Source organism: Biomphalaria glabrata, chromosome 2 (assembly GCF_947242115.1).
Source record: "Biomphalaria glabrata chromosome 2, xgBioGlab47.1, whole genome shotgun sequence".
Lineage (NCBI taxonomy): Eukaryota > Metazoa > Mollusca > Gastropoda > Planorbidae > Biomphalaria > Biomphalaria glabrata.
In genome coordinates this window covers 19822615-19842441 of record NC_074712.1, presented here as the reverse complement: position 1 = coordinate 19842441, position 19827 = coordinate 19822615, and the positions used below count along the sequence as shown (strand labels likewise).

Sequence of the window (19827 nt, the reverse complement as noted above, 5' to 3'; positions counted from 1 at the left end):
ACTTGCCAAGTTTGGTCAGCCTTGCCCTAAGACAGCCCAGCCAGTGGCATAGAAATGAACTTTCTTTACTGAATTATACTTCAATAATTTTTGCACCAATGTTATTAAAAATGCTGACTATGTTTCTAATTAAGGCATCAGTGAAATGCACATCAGTGAAATGCACTGCCTATACCTAGTAGTTTTATTATTATTCCACAGAAATTGTTTATCAGAGAACTAAAGGAATTAGAAAACAAAATATACAATAATAAGAAAAACATTAAACATTGAAGTTTAATAAATATTTTATTCAACAAAAAAATAGAACTGAATTCAGGATAAAACCAGTTATTGGCCTTAGATGAAATGTTTCTACAGTTGTATATGTCTCTTAATACATGAATCACATGATGTAGGCCTACCATTAATTAGCTAATGGTGATACCACTTTGGGCACACAAATGTCATATTAACAATGGTTTATAATGGTGCCAACATTTCTTGATTTGTAAGTATAATGTGTTCAAAGCATTCAATTCAAAATGGTTCTACAGTTTAACTTGTGTGTATGTGTTCTGTCTGCCATACAAAAAATAGGCTGAAACAAAATACAGACTTGTGTAAAACAAAGTGTATAAACATTTGCATTCAGCTTGAAAACAGCATCACAATTAGGAACATAAATCATGCACTCAAAATGTACCACTGACTGGAACCTTTTTTTTTTTTTTTTTCATTCACCTCATAAAAAAAAAGTTACTTTGCAAAATAAAGTAAACAATCCAAAGACATATTTACAGAACTAGTTTTCAGTTCAATCATCACATATGGAGTCATCCAATGAACATGAGAAAGGACTGGAATGAAGCGATTTTGTTGGTGAACCGAACTTAAACCAAATAAAACAAAAATAAAGCCCAGGTTGTGTCAAATAAAACGGATGACTCTCTCAACTCATTCATAAACAATAGCTCAAGAGATCTTGAGCACAGTAAACTTATCCAAACTAGAATCATTCAATTGTTCAATTGAAAACATTAGAGATTAAGAAGACTATGTAGTAAACAATCTAATCCTACATTTTATATACAAAAGACCCCCTTAAATAAAATGATGAAGCTTATGTTAATCTGCAAAGAAAAAAAAAGGCATATGGCAGTGTAATGTACAGTTTTGGTGTCAAAATTAAAAAAAAAAAAAAAAACACTTAAAATTTATTTAGATACACATTATCACCATAGGTGAAAAAAAAACATTAACCTGAAACGATTGAAATGACATGCTAAAACTTCAATTAAAATTAGCAGGTTTATACATCACTAAAAATATTTCATGGACTATGATGTTAAATATAATAACAGATGCTGGCATGTTTATGATTTGTTTCAAAGACCATACAACAAGCTCACACTAAACCTGCAGCTGTATGGGGTAAAGAACTCTAGTTGATTCATTGTACTAAACATGATTATTTTTAACCAAAGATTTTTAGAAAAAACCTAAGACTACAATCAATTGAGGTGCATCATGTAACTTAAAGTTTTAAAAGCATCACAACATAACAATGGTCTACATATGTAGAAATACACACAAAAAAAAACATACATGTTATTTCCCAATAGAAACTTTATTAAGACTGCCAAATTCAAGTTACTATAGAAAATAAAGCATCAAATATGGTCAACAATAAGTATTGAATTGATCAGTCAGTTAACTAGTATCCCTCCAACTTTCAACATGTATACACATCACAAAGATATTACAACAGGTAATAGAAAACTTTCCACTTGTACTCCTTCAGAATCAAATATTACAGAAACAATGCACTACCAAACTGAGCTGTGAGCCAGTTCTATGCAGGAAGATATGTACATCTAGAAGCCCAATGATGATAGTCTCACCAAAACCACTCACACAGTTTCACCACAGATATCATCTTAAGATGTCCCATAGTAATATGAATACAAGAAAGAAAACAGTTAGTACTTGCATTATAAATTTTCTCTTCTGTATCATTAGTAAAAATTGACAAGTTTGAATCATAAATTATTTCCTTGTTAAAAATAAATACATCACTGATAAGAGGCAATAAAAAGAATTTAGAAGAAAAAAAAACATTTTTTTTAGAAGTGGGTGGCTTTTATATCTAGACCATTTTTTAAGTATAACTATTTCAGAGAATACAGCTCAGCACATATAAATTTATAATCTAATGTGATTTTAATGCCACCTACTTCCAAAAAATCCCTTCAAAACCAAAACTTTTTCCTCTATTTGAACAATCTGTACACTAGAGAGAGAGCAATGGTAGAAAGGCACAAAGTTTTGTGCAGCAGAAATTGTCTAGGTTTTGTCTACATCAAATAACAATGGTAAGCTACCACTACAATTTTAGAGGTGGAGTTAATTAGAACTACAAACATTGTAGAGAAGTACAAATGCACACTAATGTACACTGTCCTGAAACAACCAGTTAGTCGATTTTCACAGTGGAATAGATTTTACGAACAAATATACTGGTTCCCAGGTAGCCAAATGTTCCTGTAAAAAAAAAAAATTTATAAGGTAACTGCTTAATGTTAACCATCATAAGGATACTAATATTGTACACAGAGCAATGTAATTACAGCAATGATGATTTCAAATTACTATATGAATGTTACTTTTACCAGTTACCCCTACCCCCATTCAAATATCAACAATTATATATCAATGCAAATTTTGCCAGCTTCCATATTGTTACATTAAATAAATTTATATTTAAAAGAAAAAATAATTCATGCACAATGAAACATACTTTTGACATTGAAATTGCTATTTTATAAAAGGTTAGTCTCAAGTAATGCAATGACCACAACTTACCACACATTACTCCTAGGGCTAAACTAAAAAGAGCCATGTAGCCAAAATAGAAGCTTGTCTGGAATAACCCATACATTCTAGAAAAAAAAAAAGATACAAGAAAACATGCTTTACTATAATGTTTCTGTATTAAGTATTCATAAAGACAGTATCTAACAGAACAAGAATTGAGATTGTATTCATAGTTTGCCTTGCAGGTTTCATCAGATTTAATATTGACATGGTGGCTGAGTGGTAAAGCCCTTTAGTGGGATTTGGGATTTCTGGATTTTTAACACTGATAAACCACTAAGACCACCCAACTCTTGTCAAAATTTGAGGAAGGTAAAAGACGGTTGGTTGTTGCACTGGCCACATGACCCTTCTCCCAATTAACCATCAGCCATTGAAACAGTTAACCTTTAGCTTATCTGCTCTATTGATCACAAGGTCTGAAAGGGGTACTTTAACCCACGAAGCGTCTTAAGAAACTTTCCCTGGCGTTCTGGGAGTTTTAGCATTTTTAATGCATGTTAGAAAATGGTCTTAAAATGCCATAAAGTGAAGGTTGATATCCATGTTTTATATATATTCTGAAAGGTAATTGGACAGCGAACACTATAGATCATATATTGAACACCTGAATTTGATCAGTTGACCTTGACCCTGACCTAATTAGTATGATTGATTTTTTTTATCAACAAAAAAGCTTGTTTGCTGACCTCTGTGAGAAACATTTTTAGAGCTATAACAAACGTTTTGATGTAATTGGATAGCCCATTTATTTTCCTTTATAAATAGATATAATTTTGTTAAAAATGGACCATTAGATTTGAAAAAAAAATTTTTTTTTAGTGACTTGGTTACCCTTTTAATACAACTAACAGTGAAGGAAAAAAAAATAGATAAAAATCGTTTTTTTTTGTTCAGTTAAGTTAAAAGCATTTAAAGATTGAAGAAATAGAATACTTAATGCATAAAGAAGTCAATATTATCATTAATATGCTTCAATCTATCTTAAAATGTCTTAAATTTCACTAAATTTTGACTAGGTCTAGGTGCAGATCCAGTCCGGTCTCTAGTCTAGAGTCTAGATATAGACTCTAGACTTTAGATGACTACGGACAGTACGGACATAAATCATCGGCCTCTTCATGAATAGATCTAGATCTAATATATAAAATATTCTCATTATTCCTAGATCTAAATCTAATTGTAATATTAAAAAAGAACAACTAAAAGTATTTGAAACTTTATGTTTTGTAACATCTCATGGACCCGGGCTAGCATCGGACATTGCAAGAAAAATTCGCCGGTGAATAATCAGAATGTAAACACAAAAACAGATGGGGAAATGGGCTATTTTTGGATCTGACAGGAAGAAGAATGTCTAATAGATCTGAAGTTTAAAAATGGTCACTTTAAAACGTGGATTGGAATAGAAAATCAGCAGTCTAAAGTCGGCCGATTATATCGGCCGGGACGCCACAGAAACGAAATGTCGGCCGATATAATCGGCCGACGACGCTTCGTGGGTTAATTTTAACAATTAACCTCGCTAACTCAACACTTAACTTCCTAAATAAACTGTCTAATTAAGAAAACCTCAATCTAAAACAAAGTCAACTTTGTACTTACTTTGTCTTAAAAAAGAAATAGTAAAATGAATAAATGTACACATAGCCAGATGTTGATGCAGCAGCCATAAAGCTAGTCCATTGCCTGGAAAAGTCAATAGCAATCAATCAAAGAAAGCTACCATTAATGCATTACTGCAAATTTAGCAACTAAAATAAACAATGAGATTGGCATCATTATTAATCAAATTAGGAATTTCATTTTTAGCAGCTAACATTTCTTTTTGAAGAAGCTCTGAACTAATTCAACGATGTAAGAGATGCCATTCAACATTTCATCTAAACTCTAACAAAGTCAAACATTTAATCTAAACAAAGTTCACTTGACTCACCAGCGGTAGTCCTCAGCATTGAGTAAGAAATAGGTACACACAATGGTGACACAGACTGTGACAACAGTTAGAATGAGGAAGACCAGCAACATGAAGCCGTACACATAATAAATTTTGTAGGCCCAGAAAGAGGTAAAGATGAAATACATTTCAATGAAAATAGATCCAAATGGCAGAACACCTCCTAGAACTGTAATGATTGCTGGCTCCATGAACCTGTCAACAATAAAACAGAAGACTTAAAAGAAAAAATTGAATACTGTCAATATTGCTTTAGAAAACTGTACCAAAGCCACTCAGCAGGTCTCCTGTAAACAGTTGTAAGAAACTAGTGGGTGGGGGGTAATTCTTAGTTACAAGTAACATAGCAATAATAATTGATTTTGTTGGTCTTTATCTTTCTAGGCTTAAATTGTGATTGACTTTGAATTCTTTTTTTTTTTTTTGTTTCAATCAATATCCACATTATTTGTCATCACCCACTCCTCTTTATAACTTTCTGGGTTGCAGGATTTATTCCTGACACATAATATTTTGCAATAAATCACTGTAAATTGTCAATGTAGTCAATTTTGTGATAGTTCATTCATGATGTCTTAATTTTATAAACAAACATTAATTCATTGATGCAATTCTGACATTTTTATTGATGCAATTCTGACATTTTTTATTCTCTGCTTCATTTACTATAAATTAAATACTATGTTTAAACAGGATTTGTGGGTATACTTTTCAGAAATATAAAGATTGCATTGACTGACACATCTAATATGATTTGAAAAATAAATAACCAAAAAACTGTTGTCTCTTTAATGTCTAATATTTTATTTTTAATTCAGTTTCATTTATAAAAAGATCAACACAAAAGTGTATTAATGTATTTGTATTGGGAATTGACATTCCTTGACTATTCAGATGCTTCTGGTGCATTGTGTTTATTAGAGTTCATTGACTTCAAAACTACAAATACTGATCATTAAAGAAAAGACCAAATTTGTAGAGAGACAACTAGAGTCAGCCAAACTTAAAATGATGACAGAGGCTAAAAGTGAACATGTAACATAGGCATCATATTGTGTGAGTGAACACATAGCATTTCATGATGAGGCTTAAACCATTGCAGAGACATAAAGTCATGGGCCAAAGACAGTGTCATGTTTACAGCTTGCTAATAAAACAATGCACTGCAACAATTACTAATACTAATTAACACATTCCAGAGCTTTCTAAAATCACAGAGAGTAAGTTCATTAATTTTCTAGGACTTTGCAGTAGATATGCAATGCTGGCTCAACCAGTAAGCTGATGTGCAAGTGACTATGAACATGTAATGAATACAAGAATTTAGTTGGTGACTTTGAAATCTCAGCCTCAAAGTCATTTCTGGGTAAGCTTGTCATTTAATTAAGTAGCCCAGTCTATCAAATCAAGCTTTTGTGGTTTTCCTTTCATTTTGTACAAGCTATTTGTGTGGAGCCAGATGCTGCGATGAAGTCAAAGTGCAGAAACAGGCTTCATGCCACAGATATTAGAATTTAACTTTGAAATAGTCAGCCTAATGTGAGTAGGATTGGTAATTCAAGAACCCAAAAGTATGAAAGTCATTAAGTCATATAATTCACTTTTTAAAAATATTTTATTGTATTTATTTGTTTCTATTTTTTTTATATTTATGCTTAAAGAATAATAAAGAAAAAGACTCTTTTCTATTATTTAACTGAAGTTAAAAACAAAGCGAGGTTTCAGTTCAATTTTCTGAATTTAAAAATTGTTCTATTGTAGAAAATTTTTGAGAAATTCTGATGTAAACTGTACATCTACCACAACAAAAAATAATTTTACTGCTAATAATAAACAAGATTTCTATTAAAACTATCCAAATATCGAAGCAGGAAGTTTTGGCGCAGCCATCGTTTTGGCGTGAAATGTTTTGGTCACATTATTTACGTTCATTGTATTATTTCTTTAAAAAGAATGATACATATCTATGTTTTGTATGAGTGTTTGTGCTAAGATGTATTTTTCATGTACAGAACAAGATATTTTTTTCCGTTATTTTTGGTATTTAAGTTTGTTAATTATTGTTAAATCACTAATATTACACAAGACCAGGATGCCATCCATACTTCACAGTATGGTGCATGAAATAGTTAAAGTTATTAAGACTTTTTGTGTGTGTGTGGGGGGGGGGGATGTATACTTTGTTTATCTTCATATAATAGTGAACAAATCTGTTTATGATATATTTTAAACACATTTTTTAGCGAAAAACATTAGTAGTTTTTATACATTATATATATAAGTTATTTGAGTAATTATTTTAAATCCGCTAACAAAACTTATGTCATGTGAACTATAACAAGTCCATATATTAATGTGACTTATCATTTACTACATGTGTGTTTGTGTTTCACATCATTTTATTTCATAAACATTTTAGCTTGTGTATGTCTGTTTATTAAGAGGTACATTTTTATTTTCAAAATTTTTTGTTGAAGGTATGACACTAATTTACAAACAAAAACAACAAAATGAAATGATGTCAAGATGAGTGCTAGAAACAGATTATTGTCTTACCCATGAGAGAGGGAAGGGGTGGAGGAAAGAGTATATACAAGAAGTGAAAGGATATGATCGCCAGACGCATGACGCCAACAACTAGTGCTTGGTGCTGGTTTTGTCTTCATTTGTTTGACTTCATGTCAAGGGGAGATGTGTCACCTAAATCACCCCTAACCCTAATCCAATTTCTCAAACTATATCTTTTAAGATTATCTTAGCTTGTTTGGATATTAAACTAATGTCAATTCTTTTTTTTTTTAAATGTCTTTTGGAAAGAAATCAAAGAATGTCATCCAATGCGCTTAGCAGGACTCATATAATAAAGGGGAGGGGATAGCATGCCATTACCATTCACTGGACAGTGTTGGAATTCATACTATACATACAATATTATAGTCGAGTGAAAAAGACACTTATAAAAGATACATGCTTATTAAATTATTATCAAATTATATCTCGCGCCAAAACCAGAGATGCCTACATGCCAAAATGGAAATGCGTATTCCTAAACCTGGAAATGTGTATTTTGAGGGGCAAATGTGTATTTTCCTAAACATAAAGAAATATACTCAGTAAAGACTAAACATCATTCATACACGAAATGCAGCAAACCTGAAGTTGGTGACCGGTCATTTCATCCTTGGTCACTTCATCCCCAATTAAATATGTTTTCTTATTCATTGTTTAATTGTGCTGTTAAGGCTTTGACTTTAAGCCCTCACTCATTTCATCTAATATATGAGTAGGATTTTTGACATGTTATAGTGTTTCCCTTCCACTTTACATTCTTGATGAGAAATCTTATTGTAAATCTGGGTGTGTACTTAGAGCTATAGCGCTTGTATTGGACGTGGGGGATATTATAATACATTTTTTATAGTTTTTAATGGCATTTAATTTTATTGTTATCTAATGCATTACACTTTTTGTCATGGAAATAAAAATGAATATATTAAATATTGCTTATTTCACAATTTTTACAATTACTATTTGTTAGATAAAATGATCAGATGATGAAATGACCAGGGACCCTAAATAAACACAGCATAAAGTTATATAAGACATTTTGTTCTTCTTTCTTCTTCTTCTTCTAGCCAGCTTTTTGCTGCTGAGCTGTCAGCTCTTTTGCAGACTGTGCCAAGTAAAAAAAGTGTGCTGTTTTCTTCAGCTGTTCAGCACTGCGTACAGGGTGTTGGTTATGTTGGGCTGGAGTGGTAGTAGGGTCTGCCTAAGGTGGATTAGGAAGGGGCATTCAAAAAGGATATGGTTTACGGTTCCATAAGGGTGTGCGCAGTTGTGTGGGATTTATTTTATTGAGATGCTAATTTAACAGAGGTGTGTGTCCTGTCCTTAGTTGGAAGATTGTAGATTGCTCTTTGCGGGGGAGGAAGTTAATACTGTCCAGTTTTTTAGGCATGTTCATTTCTTAGTACATGGCTCTGCCTGTGTTTCCTGTTGCCCATTGGTTGAGACACTCCTCTTTGTGGTTGTTGATTAACATTGACCTTAGGGTGAGGTAGTTAACAGGTCTATCTGGTTGTTCCATAGATGATCATGCCTTTGAAAGCTTATCTGCTCTTTAATTTCCCATGACGCCGATGTGTCCAGGGATCCACTGTAATGTGATGATGGTGATGTTTAATTTTGTCATCATCTGGTGTATTATCACTATTAGTGTTGTCAACTCTCTTGGGCTTTTTGAGGTGCTGCTGTTAAGTGCTTGAAGAGTGGATTGGGAGTCTGTAAAGACAACAATATCTGATGGTGATTGTTTCCCTTCATATAATTTGTTTTCGACTGTCTGCAATGCTATGGTAATTGCCTCAATTTCGGCTCGGAAGTTTGAGCAGTAGTCGCCACAGGGTGCACTTATTTCAAAGTGTTTTTTTGGGGGAAGACCAGGAAGGCACCAAGACCAGCATTGATGGTGGCTTTGAAGGCTGATCCTCAGGTATATATGATGGCTGTTTTGGATAGCTTTCAATTGTTATGAGCGTGCCTACTTTGAGCTCCAGTGGATTTGATTCTTTTGTTAAGAGTATTATTTATTAAATGTGTTTGAATGGTTGGTTGTTTGTAGTCCAGGCGTTATGTTTGAGAATCTGGTAATTTTTTCTGTTATCGGGTAGATAGTGTTTTAGGGCTAGTTTGTCAGTAAGTTGAATCAGAGTTCTTTGCTTTTTTCGCTTGTTTTTCTTATTTCTCTGTGTTAGTAGTTTATTTGGATGGTTGTCCTCCAACCTTCTGTATCTCTCAAAAGCTTCTAATGCTGCACTGTTGCACCTTAATTTTAGAGGTTCAATATTGGAGTCTATTTCACAGGCTGCTGTGGTAGTAGACATTTTGTACATTTGTCAAAATATTTACACTTTTAGTCTTTGTCATGGACTTTTCTAGAATATGTTAGAATGATGTCTTTCTTGTCACTTGGCAATGATTTTATGATCATAATACCTTTAGTGTATTTCACATTCCATTATAGCGGCAACAGAAAATTCACTTTTGGTACAAGTGAAATTACACTTAAACCAGATGTAATGGTTTGCTTTGCTGGATCAGTGACATCTAATTTTATAAAGGTAGTTTTGTTTATAGGCAATTTCTTTACAAGGTATCCAGACACTGGAAATATTTTATCATATTTAGAAAGAATTCAGATTTTCTTCTTTCAGATCATTCTTGGCAGAGTTAGTGATGAAAACTTTGGCATCCTCCACAATCACTAATAACAAACATTTTACATTTAAAAGATTTTTCTCAGGCAGATAATCCTAAAGGTCATAGAACTTGTTTCAAATATAAAATGGGGCTATTGAGACTGTTGAATAGCTGTTGTAAGATAAAGCTATTTATTCTGGATTTTGATGCTTTAAGTTGTTTTATAAAGCTTTTCTTTTGCAAACACACTCATCCTTGAATGACCCTATTTCATTCTTTGAATTTGGGCCTTCATAAGTAATGGAACCTAGCTAGTCGCTAGTGACTATAACAGTAGCTTTAGATCTGCCACTGAAGATACGTTCTGCAAGTCAGGGAACATCACTTTTATTCCCTTTATCAAGCTAAGAGAGAGATTAAGCTCAACCATTATTTCTTCTATTAAAACCTCTGCCCTTCTCACTTTCATCTCAAAGAACTCTCCTGCGTTTGATGGTTTACAAAAAAATAAAAAATCCAAGCAGCTGTAGGCAGCTTCATTAACAGTTGATTGGTTTTTAATGTGTATAGATAATAGGGCTATATAAAGATATTTTAACAATCCCACAGAATTGTAGGCTCTATCGTAAATGTGAAATACTAGATCTAGACCTTCACAAAGTTAGAACAGCAATTTTTTTTATTTACTTTTTATTTAGATTCCATAAAGGATAAGAAAGGAGATCCATAAATTTCTTGATAACAAGACATAAATTGCAGCTTTTGAGTAGATCTAGATCTTGTTACAGATATCTAGAGCCTTGAGCTACTATCTAGACCTATTCAGTAGTCTAAATCAATAATTAGATGTAGGCCTACTGTGATCTAGATTAGTTTTATAACTAAGTCTAGTACACACCTGGTCACATCTGGATATAGATCTAGACTAGAATTAGATCTAGATATATAAGTTTAGAATAATTTAATTCTAAATCTAGATTTAAGAAAATTCTATTATAGATCTAGGTCATATAGGCCCTATCATCTAGGTGCATGGCATTGTAAGATATCTTTAGTTCTAGAGATCCGGTCTAGATGAATTAGAACTAATTGATGAATTCATTCCCAATCAGGTTGAAGACTTCATGTAAACTTGACACACTGAAAAGAACTCCGCTTTTTTATATCAGTAAGATCTAGATGTAGTAAAATTTAAATGTGTTCGCGCGACAGCGTGCACGAAAAATAAAGTGATACCAGATCTGTCTGGTGGTAGATCTAATAAGAATAGTCCATTTCCAGGCATTGACGCACTGATTATAATTAGCAAGAATTTTTCTGTAATAATTTTCTTTTTGCTTCAGAGGGGGAAATGCATATTTTCAGATGACAAACCGTACTCATGTATTTTCGTGTCAATTTGTGTACAAAATACGCAAGATGCGTACTAGTAGGTAACTCTGCAAAACGTCCCTTGCGCCAAAACGTCACGTACCATCCAAATATATTGATGTACAGAATAAATCTCTCATATAAAGAAATTTCAAAAACCTCAGAATAAGAACAGTCAAGACAATAAGCTACCATTGCCTACCATTTCTTCTCAGGAATTGGTCTTGGCACAGCATTAATACGACAAGGGTAATCAGGCTGTCCAGACAAGTTTCTACCCAACACTGTACCAACCAGAGTCAGGGGTAGAATCACAAAGATGCAGATGCAAGTAACTGCAACCTGAAATGTAGTAGAGCAGTTTGAACTACATTTTCCTAGCAAAATAGATGTTTCTCATAGATAATACTTCACTAATTAAGAATAACCTAGATCATTATGATACATATGCTTTTTTAGGAGCATCAAATCTTGAAAAATAAATAATCAAGACATAATTGTAATTAGCCCAAGGAACCATTAAAAACTGTACCATGGTTACAAATGGAATGGCTCGTGAAGCGTGATAGTAGATGGCAATAAAATTGATAAAGAAAGCTGTCCCACAGACTGCTGCTGGCATCATGAAAGCACTGACCACCATTTGTTTGATCCATAGCTTACCTGAAAAACAGTGAAAACATAATAATTTACATTTATTTATCGATTTTATTCAATACACATGTCAGTTATATTGGATATAAGTAAAAACACATTACAATTAAAAGATCAAATGTATTGCTTTTTCACAAATAAAAAGCATTCCTATAATGAGAAGGTTCAGCATATCAAAGTTGAAATTATATTCATCATGACTGCACGTTACATCCTAACACTTTAAATTTACATTTTAAATTTGATTAGTTACTAATCTTCAATAGTTTTTTTTTTACTGAAATTACCTCCCATCCTGGCATACAAGCTGCCACCAAAATATCCATTGACTGGGGAAGTAGCAGCATACACAAAAATGGCTGTACTCAATAATGACCCACGTCTGTAACAGATATTTAAGAAATCTAAGAATTTCAGAATTAGTTTACATTTTTTAAAAATATATTTCAAGTGCTTATTGCTAAAACATTTCAGAGTTGTAAATCTCTACAAAGTAAAACTTTGTACAAAATAAAAATCTGAGCTAATAATGTTTAAATATACCAGTACAAAACTATCAATTATTTTTCTGTTCTTTTTAACGGATGTGAGCTGAAAATAAGCAAATAAAATAGAAAAAAAAAAAACTTATTAAGTGAAATCACATAAATTATTTTGAATCAATACATTTTTTTTTTACAGATTTAGACTAACAATGATAAATCTGTGTGATTGTATATATTTTTATCAATTGTTTTTGTTTTTTCATGCTTATAGCATGCTCAGTGCACTTAAGTCCAATCACTTTAGTGGACTATCTTGGGGAATGGGGGTATCTAGGCAAAGGTTTCAGTGCTGCTTTTAAAAAGCTTTTTTTTTAAATGCTAATTCGAACTTTAAGGTCTCAAGGCTCTACAATGGAAGGTAGACACATTAGCACCTGAACCTTTCAAGTACTTATAAAAAATTGTTCAAAGTTTCAGCTTGATGTGTACAAAATTCCAACCAGACAGAATGAGTGAGTTGATAGAAAACAACATGGAGGACTTACTCTGTGTAGAGTTCTCCAATTATAGTAAACAGAATGACACAAAGTGTAACCACAGCAATGTGATAACCTGTTCCTATAAGTGCTGAGAACAAAAGGGAATGAGAAGCTGGTCGAAACACATCCCCATGGACTTGCTTCCACCCATATTCATCTCCAAGATCTTTTTCCTGGTTGAAAAATAAAGGTAGCCACATATGACAAACAAACAAAAATACAAACTTAAGTTTATAAAAAGAAAAGAATGAAAGGCTTACCATATCATCCAAGTCTTCTTCTTTGCTGTAACGAGCATAATCTTTACGTAATGTACGCATTAAGATCATACTAACAAGGCCAACAAGGAAAATAACCATCATAAATGAGTTGAAAATACTGAACCAATGAATCTGAAATAAAAATGTAGCTCAGCATTGTTTCTGTTTATTATCTACTAAGTAAATATAGTTTTTCTAAATGTGCACAAAGCATTCTGTAAAAAGTTCCAACTATTACTGGGGTAAACATTTGAAAATTAACAAGGGTGTCTTAAAGTCAGCATTATGATCAGCTCCCTTTATTGTCTATAACATTAATCAAATATCTTGTGCTTGGTAGACATTTCCTCAAATCACTAAAACCCAGATCAATTACTAATATTTCACCCCTAACATCTCCCCCCCCCCCCCATACAAATTGGAAATTAAAAAATCACTTGATCATTCTGCAGCCAGACATCAGCATTTAAATGTTCTATGTTAAGTATTTAAAACTTGTTTGAAATATGCTGTCCATTTCTGACAAGACTGTCATGGCAAAAAGAATTCTGTAGCCATTCAAAAACTAATTTTAAAGAATTATCTTGGAAAATTTACCCTATGTTGAAAGAAGTTGGGATCCAGGTATTTATCAAATCTGTCCTCAAATTTCACAGTGGATGGTTGCCATTTCACCTGAAGTTAAATAATTTTCACTTTTATAAAACACTGAGAAAAATATTAAAATCTTACATTTATTATTTCATGAAAAATTTTGAACAAATTAAATGTTAAATATAATGTACATTTTCAGATCACCTGATTGTTGGTAACCTTCCATGGACAAATTTTAATTACAACTCTGCTAGATGGCTCTAAAGCCCATTGAAGTTAAAGTGTCAAGTTGTGGTATAAATTTAGAACTTGTAAAAAAACTTTTTAGTGTGGACTGCAAATGTCATATAGATTGTGCTATTTATGCAGACCCCCCCCCCCCCCTGTCATACAGTTTAGATCTCAGTTATTGATTTGTCCAAATATTCTACCACACATGATCTACCAAAGCTCCCAATTTTTTTTTTAACCAAATATAGAGATAGAAATCTGAAGATTTTGATCAAAGCTAAATTATTAGTAAGTAATTGTAAAAGAGTAAAAGGCCCAGGTCACCTTATGTTAATCATGTTAAAATCAGAAGAGACTATTTTGATAATAAATTTAGTGGAGCCACTGAAACCCTTCATGGCAAGAAAAAATAACTAATAGTGGACATACCCCTAACCCATTTCATTTGCACTAGGCAGGCACTCAGGAAATTTTAGATCGTCTAATTGTGAGTCAGTTTGATTTGCATTATACTTCATACAAAGATGCTTTTTGTAAAGATCTCAGTAATGAAAAAAATGACTAACAAAGATGAAAACAAAAAAAGTCTTTTACGTTTTAGTAATTCCACAAACTCTTCAAAATGTATTCTAGTTCAAAGTAAAATAATTGAATATAAAATCAACTAAACTTAATTTAAAATTACCTCATAAGTAAATGAAATTTTAATCCCAGGCTGTAGCTTCACTTTTGCTTCAGATGTCAGATTGACATCCACAATATAAGGTCCATTATATCCAATGTCAAACTTCTTGTGTGTCCATATGTAATGATCTTCCCCCCCTTGATCTACCTCACCAACAATTCCTGATTAAAGAAAGAAAAAAAAACAGAAAGCTTTCTGAAGGTGTATGGCATTTGGTTTGTCTTCTTATTCAATTCTTTTGATATTACCAGGAAGTACATTATAAACATATACCTAACATTTGTATGGGATAATCCAAATACTGCTGTGTAAAATAAAACTAGTGTAACAACATGCAGATGGTACGATGTGTTGTTATGCCGGGGATTTTACTTGAATTCAATAGTTAAGAAAAATGACGATCTAGAATCACAATTAACGATCCTTTGATAAAACAAAACTCTGGAACTTTATTTAAATACAACGTAAGTACAGTTTATGTACAAATTACAAATCAATGAGCATGAAACATATTACAAAGGCTTTTCAAACAGAGCTCCTAGAAACGTGACTGTCTACAAGGACATTATTTTATCGACTCTCGTTACTTTCTTACTCTCGCCAATTCTCTGGCGCTAACTCTTTTAAAAAATGTCTTTGTTTAATTTCAAATTAACCAATAGATTTCAAACATCAAAATCACGTCCCTTGGGTAAATCCTGACGTGCTGTCAAGTGTCTAAATTTGAGGGGTAAATGTCGAGGGCTTATATTTCTTTCAAATGTGAAATGTACACACAATTCTATAATGTAATCTGTGACAACTAGTAATATTTAAGTTGTCAAATGAAAATGACAGACCACTTTGTGGATAATTTTTTTATGGCTAAATTGAATACAGGTACATAATATGTAAAGAAGAAAAACTAATAATTATTGCTATTCAAGCTTTCAAAACCAAAGTAAAGCAGCTATTTTTACAATATGAATGTTGTAAGAGTACACACATGTTCTTTTATCACTTATTTTCTATTCATAATTTCTATTTATAATATTTCTGTTCCCAAAAGAAAAAAATAGAACAAACACATAGATTTTTAAAAATCTACCAACCCCATATTGGCAGGTCATCAATGTACATTTGATACCAATAATGATTTTGTACAGCATAAACAAAGGTCTGATACTGCTCTTCAGTGATCTCCACAGAACAATACTCTGTGTGGCTGAAGTCTCCTACAAAATAGAATAATATAGGATTATTATACACAACTTAAAGCAATGTGAGATAAAGCAGATTAGATTACTATGACAACTCAAAACACTTTTAGTGTCTCAAAAAGAGCAATGTATGTGTTACCTTTATAATCTATATCAATCCCACTGAACTCCAGCTCCACTCCTAACAGGGCCTCCCCTAATGTTTCATGATAATGGCTGATGTCTTTCTTTTGCCCTCTGCAGAATGGTAAGGAATAGTAACTGTAGGTTTCCTGTCTGTTGTGATATGGACCCACAGTATTCATCCATAGTACCACTTCCTCACCATCTTTGTACTTAAGAGAAAAAGAACAAGTTATTGACAGAACTGAGATCAAACTTTAACAAAGTGAATGATTTCAAATGTGCTGTAGAACAAAATAGTCAATAAAACTTGTAATCAAAATATTCATGGAAAAAAAGTGAATGTAGAATGTTTCAATGCAGAAGATCAACTTTTATTTTAAGTGAATATGTGTATCCTTAAAAAAATGGCATGCTACCAAGTACCAATAGCATTACATTGACTGGTTAAAAAATATTGACAAAATGCTCCCATTAATGTCAACATGCCTACTTTTTATAGCCCAACAAATGATGTACAATACAAGTACATCATAAATTTCAGATATGTTTAGTCTAAAAGGAAGATATATTATATTCTATTCTGTGACCTACAATAATAATAACATCATGTGGCCAACACATTTTCCAATCACCATTACTATTAAAAAGATATAATACATCTAGAAACCTAGACTTCTATGCTATCTATATAAGTTCTAGATCTAGATACTATTATCTATCAAGAATCTCATATTGATACTTTTTTTTACATGTGATTTCTGTCATGCATGCACTTTTTAATTATATGCAATATAATCATGTCTTAATCTTAATATATTTAGATATAAACTAATTCTACTTCTATTCTCTAAATTTACCCAGTAGATATAAAAAGATATATAAACAAAAGAATAATTTTAAAACAAGGTAATGACTTCCTCTAAAAAATATGACATACATCTTTCTGTCACTCTCTCTTGCTTGCTCACCTCCTTTTCAAATTTCACACCCCTATTAACATCTAGTACTACAGACCTTCTTGGGGTTATTCAGTCCACACAACCTAGCCATCCCCTCTTTACTCTAGGTTATATCAGAAACACAAACATTTCATAACAATATCAATATGTTAATAATATAGCTTTAAAGTTAAAGGAGTATTATACATTATAATTATTTTTAGTCATAACATGTGTGTGTAGTCATTCATTTAAACTTCGTGTGTTGTGTCTGCTCTTGTTATCATCAAAATATATTATATTATATAATATATATTTTAAATACATACTTACACTTACACTTAGGTTATTAGGGTAGACTTGAGCCTAGACCTAGTATAAGGTGACTAGACATCTCATCTAAGGAGTGACAGTACCGCTTTGGAGCATATGTCATGCTTTTCATAAAATGTCTGGGCGGGGCAGCAAATGCCCTGTTTTTATTTTTTAAAAAGTCAATGTCATGCTTTTATTTTATAATCTTTCTTAATCTAGTATGCCTCCATTAAGGTACTTCTTCAACATTTAAATACTTTATAAGTAATTTAATTCGCAGCCGGTTTCATGTACCTTACAGTTTTCCATAATAACCGTTTTCAATCAAATATGAAGCAATTGTTACTAAACAGGGGCCCCTATATAATGAATAAAGTAAAAAAGCAGGTGAGTAATGCCCAGTTTTTAAGAGCGTTCATGGATGCTTTGAGCCCACAACAAAATGAAATTGTTTCCCCTGACGATATAGTTTTTTGTGCCACCCTTTGCTGGAAATCTTTAAAAGAAAAAAAAAAGCAAATTTGTTGATTTAGAATAGAGCGAATCAGAGCTATGGAAAGAAGAAGTGGTTACTTCTGAAGCCTTCAGTGGAGAAACTATTTAAATTATATCTTGCTTAAAAATTGAAATCATAATTCTTTTCACAAAAGAAGTGTCCCACCATTAGATAATCAAAAGCTTCTTTGAAAACCTGTGTCGTGCTGAATTGTAGCAGCAACAATCGTAAACTTTTATAAAAATTTTGCCGAGTTTTTCAGAGAGAGAAGTGGCCTTTTAGACAGGCTAGACAGATGGACCACATAGAAATATAATCAATCTTGGAAAAGTGTTTCAGAAAGGCTGCAATTATTTAAATTATTGTGTGTGTAGACATACATTGTGTGTAAATTGTGTGTGTGTGTACAATGTGAACATCTACATGTGTCCTGCTTTTGTTACCCAAATATCTGGTCATTTTACCTACTAGAATCTATTAAGTCTAGAGTCTAGCAGCTAGACTCTAGCTAGAGGGTACTAGACTATTTGAGTCTCAATACAGATCTAGAAATCTAGATCTCTACTAGATTAGATAAACTTTGATTTTGATAAAGTTCACTTTTACAGTTATTACAGTTGAGTAGAGTTGAGTGTTGTAGTGCAGACAAAATCTAAAAAGAGTAACAGTCTAAACTCTAGAAAAGCAAAAGCTCTCTAGAGACTCTAGACAGTCTAGAACTCTAGATTTAGACTTAGAATCTAGACTAGATCTAGTCACTAGATCTAGAATTAATAGTAGAAGCTAGATTCTAGATCTACACTATAAGTTAACTAGATCTACATCTAGATCTATATCATTTTTCTAGATTCTAGAGTCAATATCTATTAGAATTAGATATATTATAGTTAAGTCTAAAATAGATTCCTAGAATCTAGATAACTAGACTCTAGATCTATTCTATGATTATAATTTAATAATAATAATTTTAAACCAAAATATTTATAAATAAACAAACTAAGAAAAGCAACAAAACAAAGACCAGACTGACAAGTGTCCACTGCCATTACAAATCATTACATGATTACTCATTAGATCTAGACAAATAAGACTTATAAGACTAGTGACTAGATTCTAGATCTAACCTACATGTAAGCAATTGTTGGCTACTTAGTTAACTTAGTACTTAGATCTAGATCTACTAGATTGTCTAAATCTAGATCTAATTATGAGTACAACAGTAACACTACACAGTCACAGTATCAAAAATTATCTCCCTAGTAACCAACCCAACTTACTGTGTGATCATGTTCATCACAACGAGCGATCCACGTTACAATAACTAAAAATGTCCATAAAAAGAGAATATTCTTCATATTTAATTGTTTTAAGCCTGGATGAGTTATAGATAAAATGGATAAAACCGATGTAATCTTAGTCTCCTAAAGAATCTTATCACAGATATGGCCGAATCCATTGGCCACGTAGAAAATCCTGTAGAGGGCGTTATTACTGCAGAAAAGAAGTTAGAAAAGATCCAACGTAGAATGTCGTCTACTGTAGGCACTTTAGATCTTCTGGATCTAGCTAGACTATAGATCTAGTATAAAGTCAAGAGTTTATAATTTGCTCGGTCTAGAGTAGCAGAGATCTTAATCTAGATCTATACAGATATAATAATATAATCTACTAAGAAAAATTAGCATAAAAAATATAAAAAAAACCAAATATGATTTTGTACCGTATTTCTTTCTTTTTAAAGGTAGATTTAATAATAGATCTAGGTAGCCTATAGAGCAGTGATGCCCAAAGTACGGACGGGGGGCCAGAACCGGCCCGCAACGTGGTTCTATCCGGCCCGCCGAAACGTCGGCACAAAAATTAGAAAACCCTCCCCACTTCAAAAAGCTGACAATGTATCTTTGCCTTCGTTAGGGCCCTCA

The 19827-nt window shown here is 32.4% G+C and overlaps 1 protein-coding gene across 1 annotated transcript; it reads right to left on the bottom strand.

Annotated features, from left to right (window-relative positions):
• Positions 1 to 269: 269 nt before the first annotated feature.
• LOC106055615 (transmembrane 9 superfamily member 3-like) lies at positions 270 to 19398 on the bottom strand. Its single transcript, XM_013211941.2, has 14 exons — positions 19183 to 19398; positions 16170 to 16365; positions 15923 to 16045; positions 14832 to 14992; positions 13919 to 13996; positions 13322 to 13453; positions 13068 to 13234; positions 12325 to 12419; positions 11916 to 12046; positions 11586 to 11725; positions 4793 to 5008; positions 4462 to 4545; positions 2845 to 2921; positions 270 to 2523 (listed from the first exon to the last, which is right to left on the bottom strand). Exons 1-14 carry the CDS (start codon positions 19258 to 19260, stop codon positions 2456 to 2458), a joined length of 1746 nt encoding a protein of 581 aa, XP_013067395.2. The 5' UTR covers positions 19261 to 19398; the 3' UTR covers positions 270 to 2455.
• Positions 19399 to 19827: the final 429 nt, after the last annotated feature.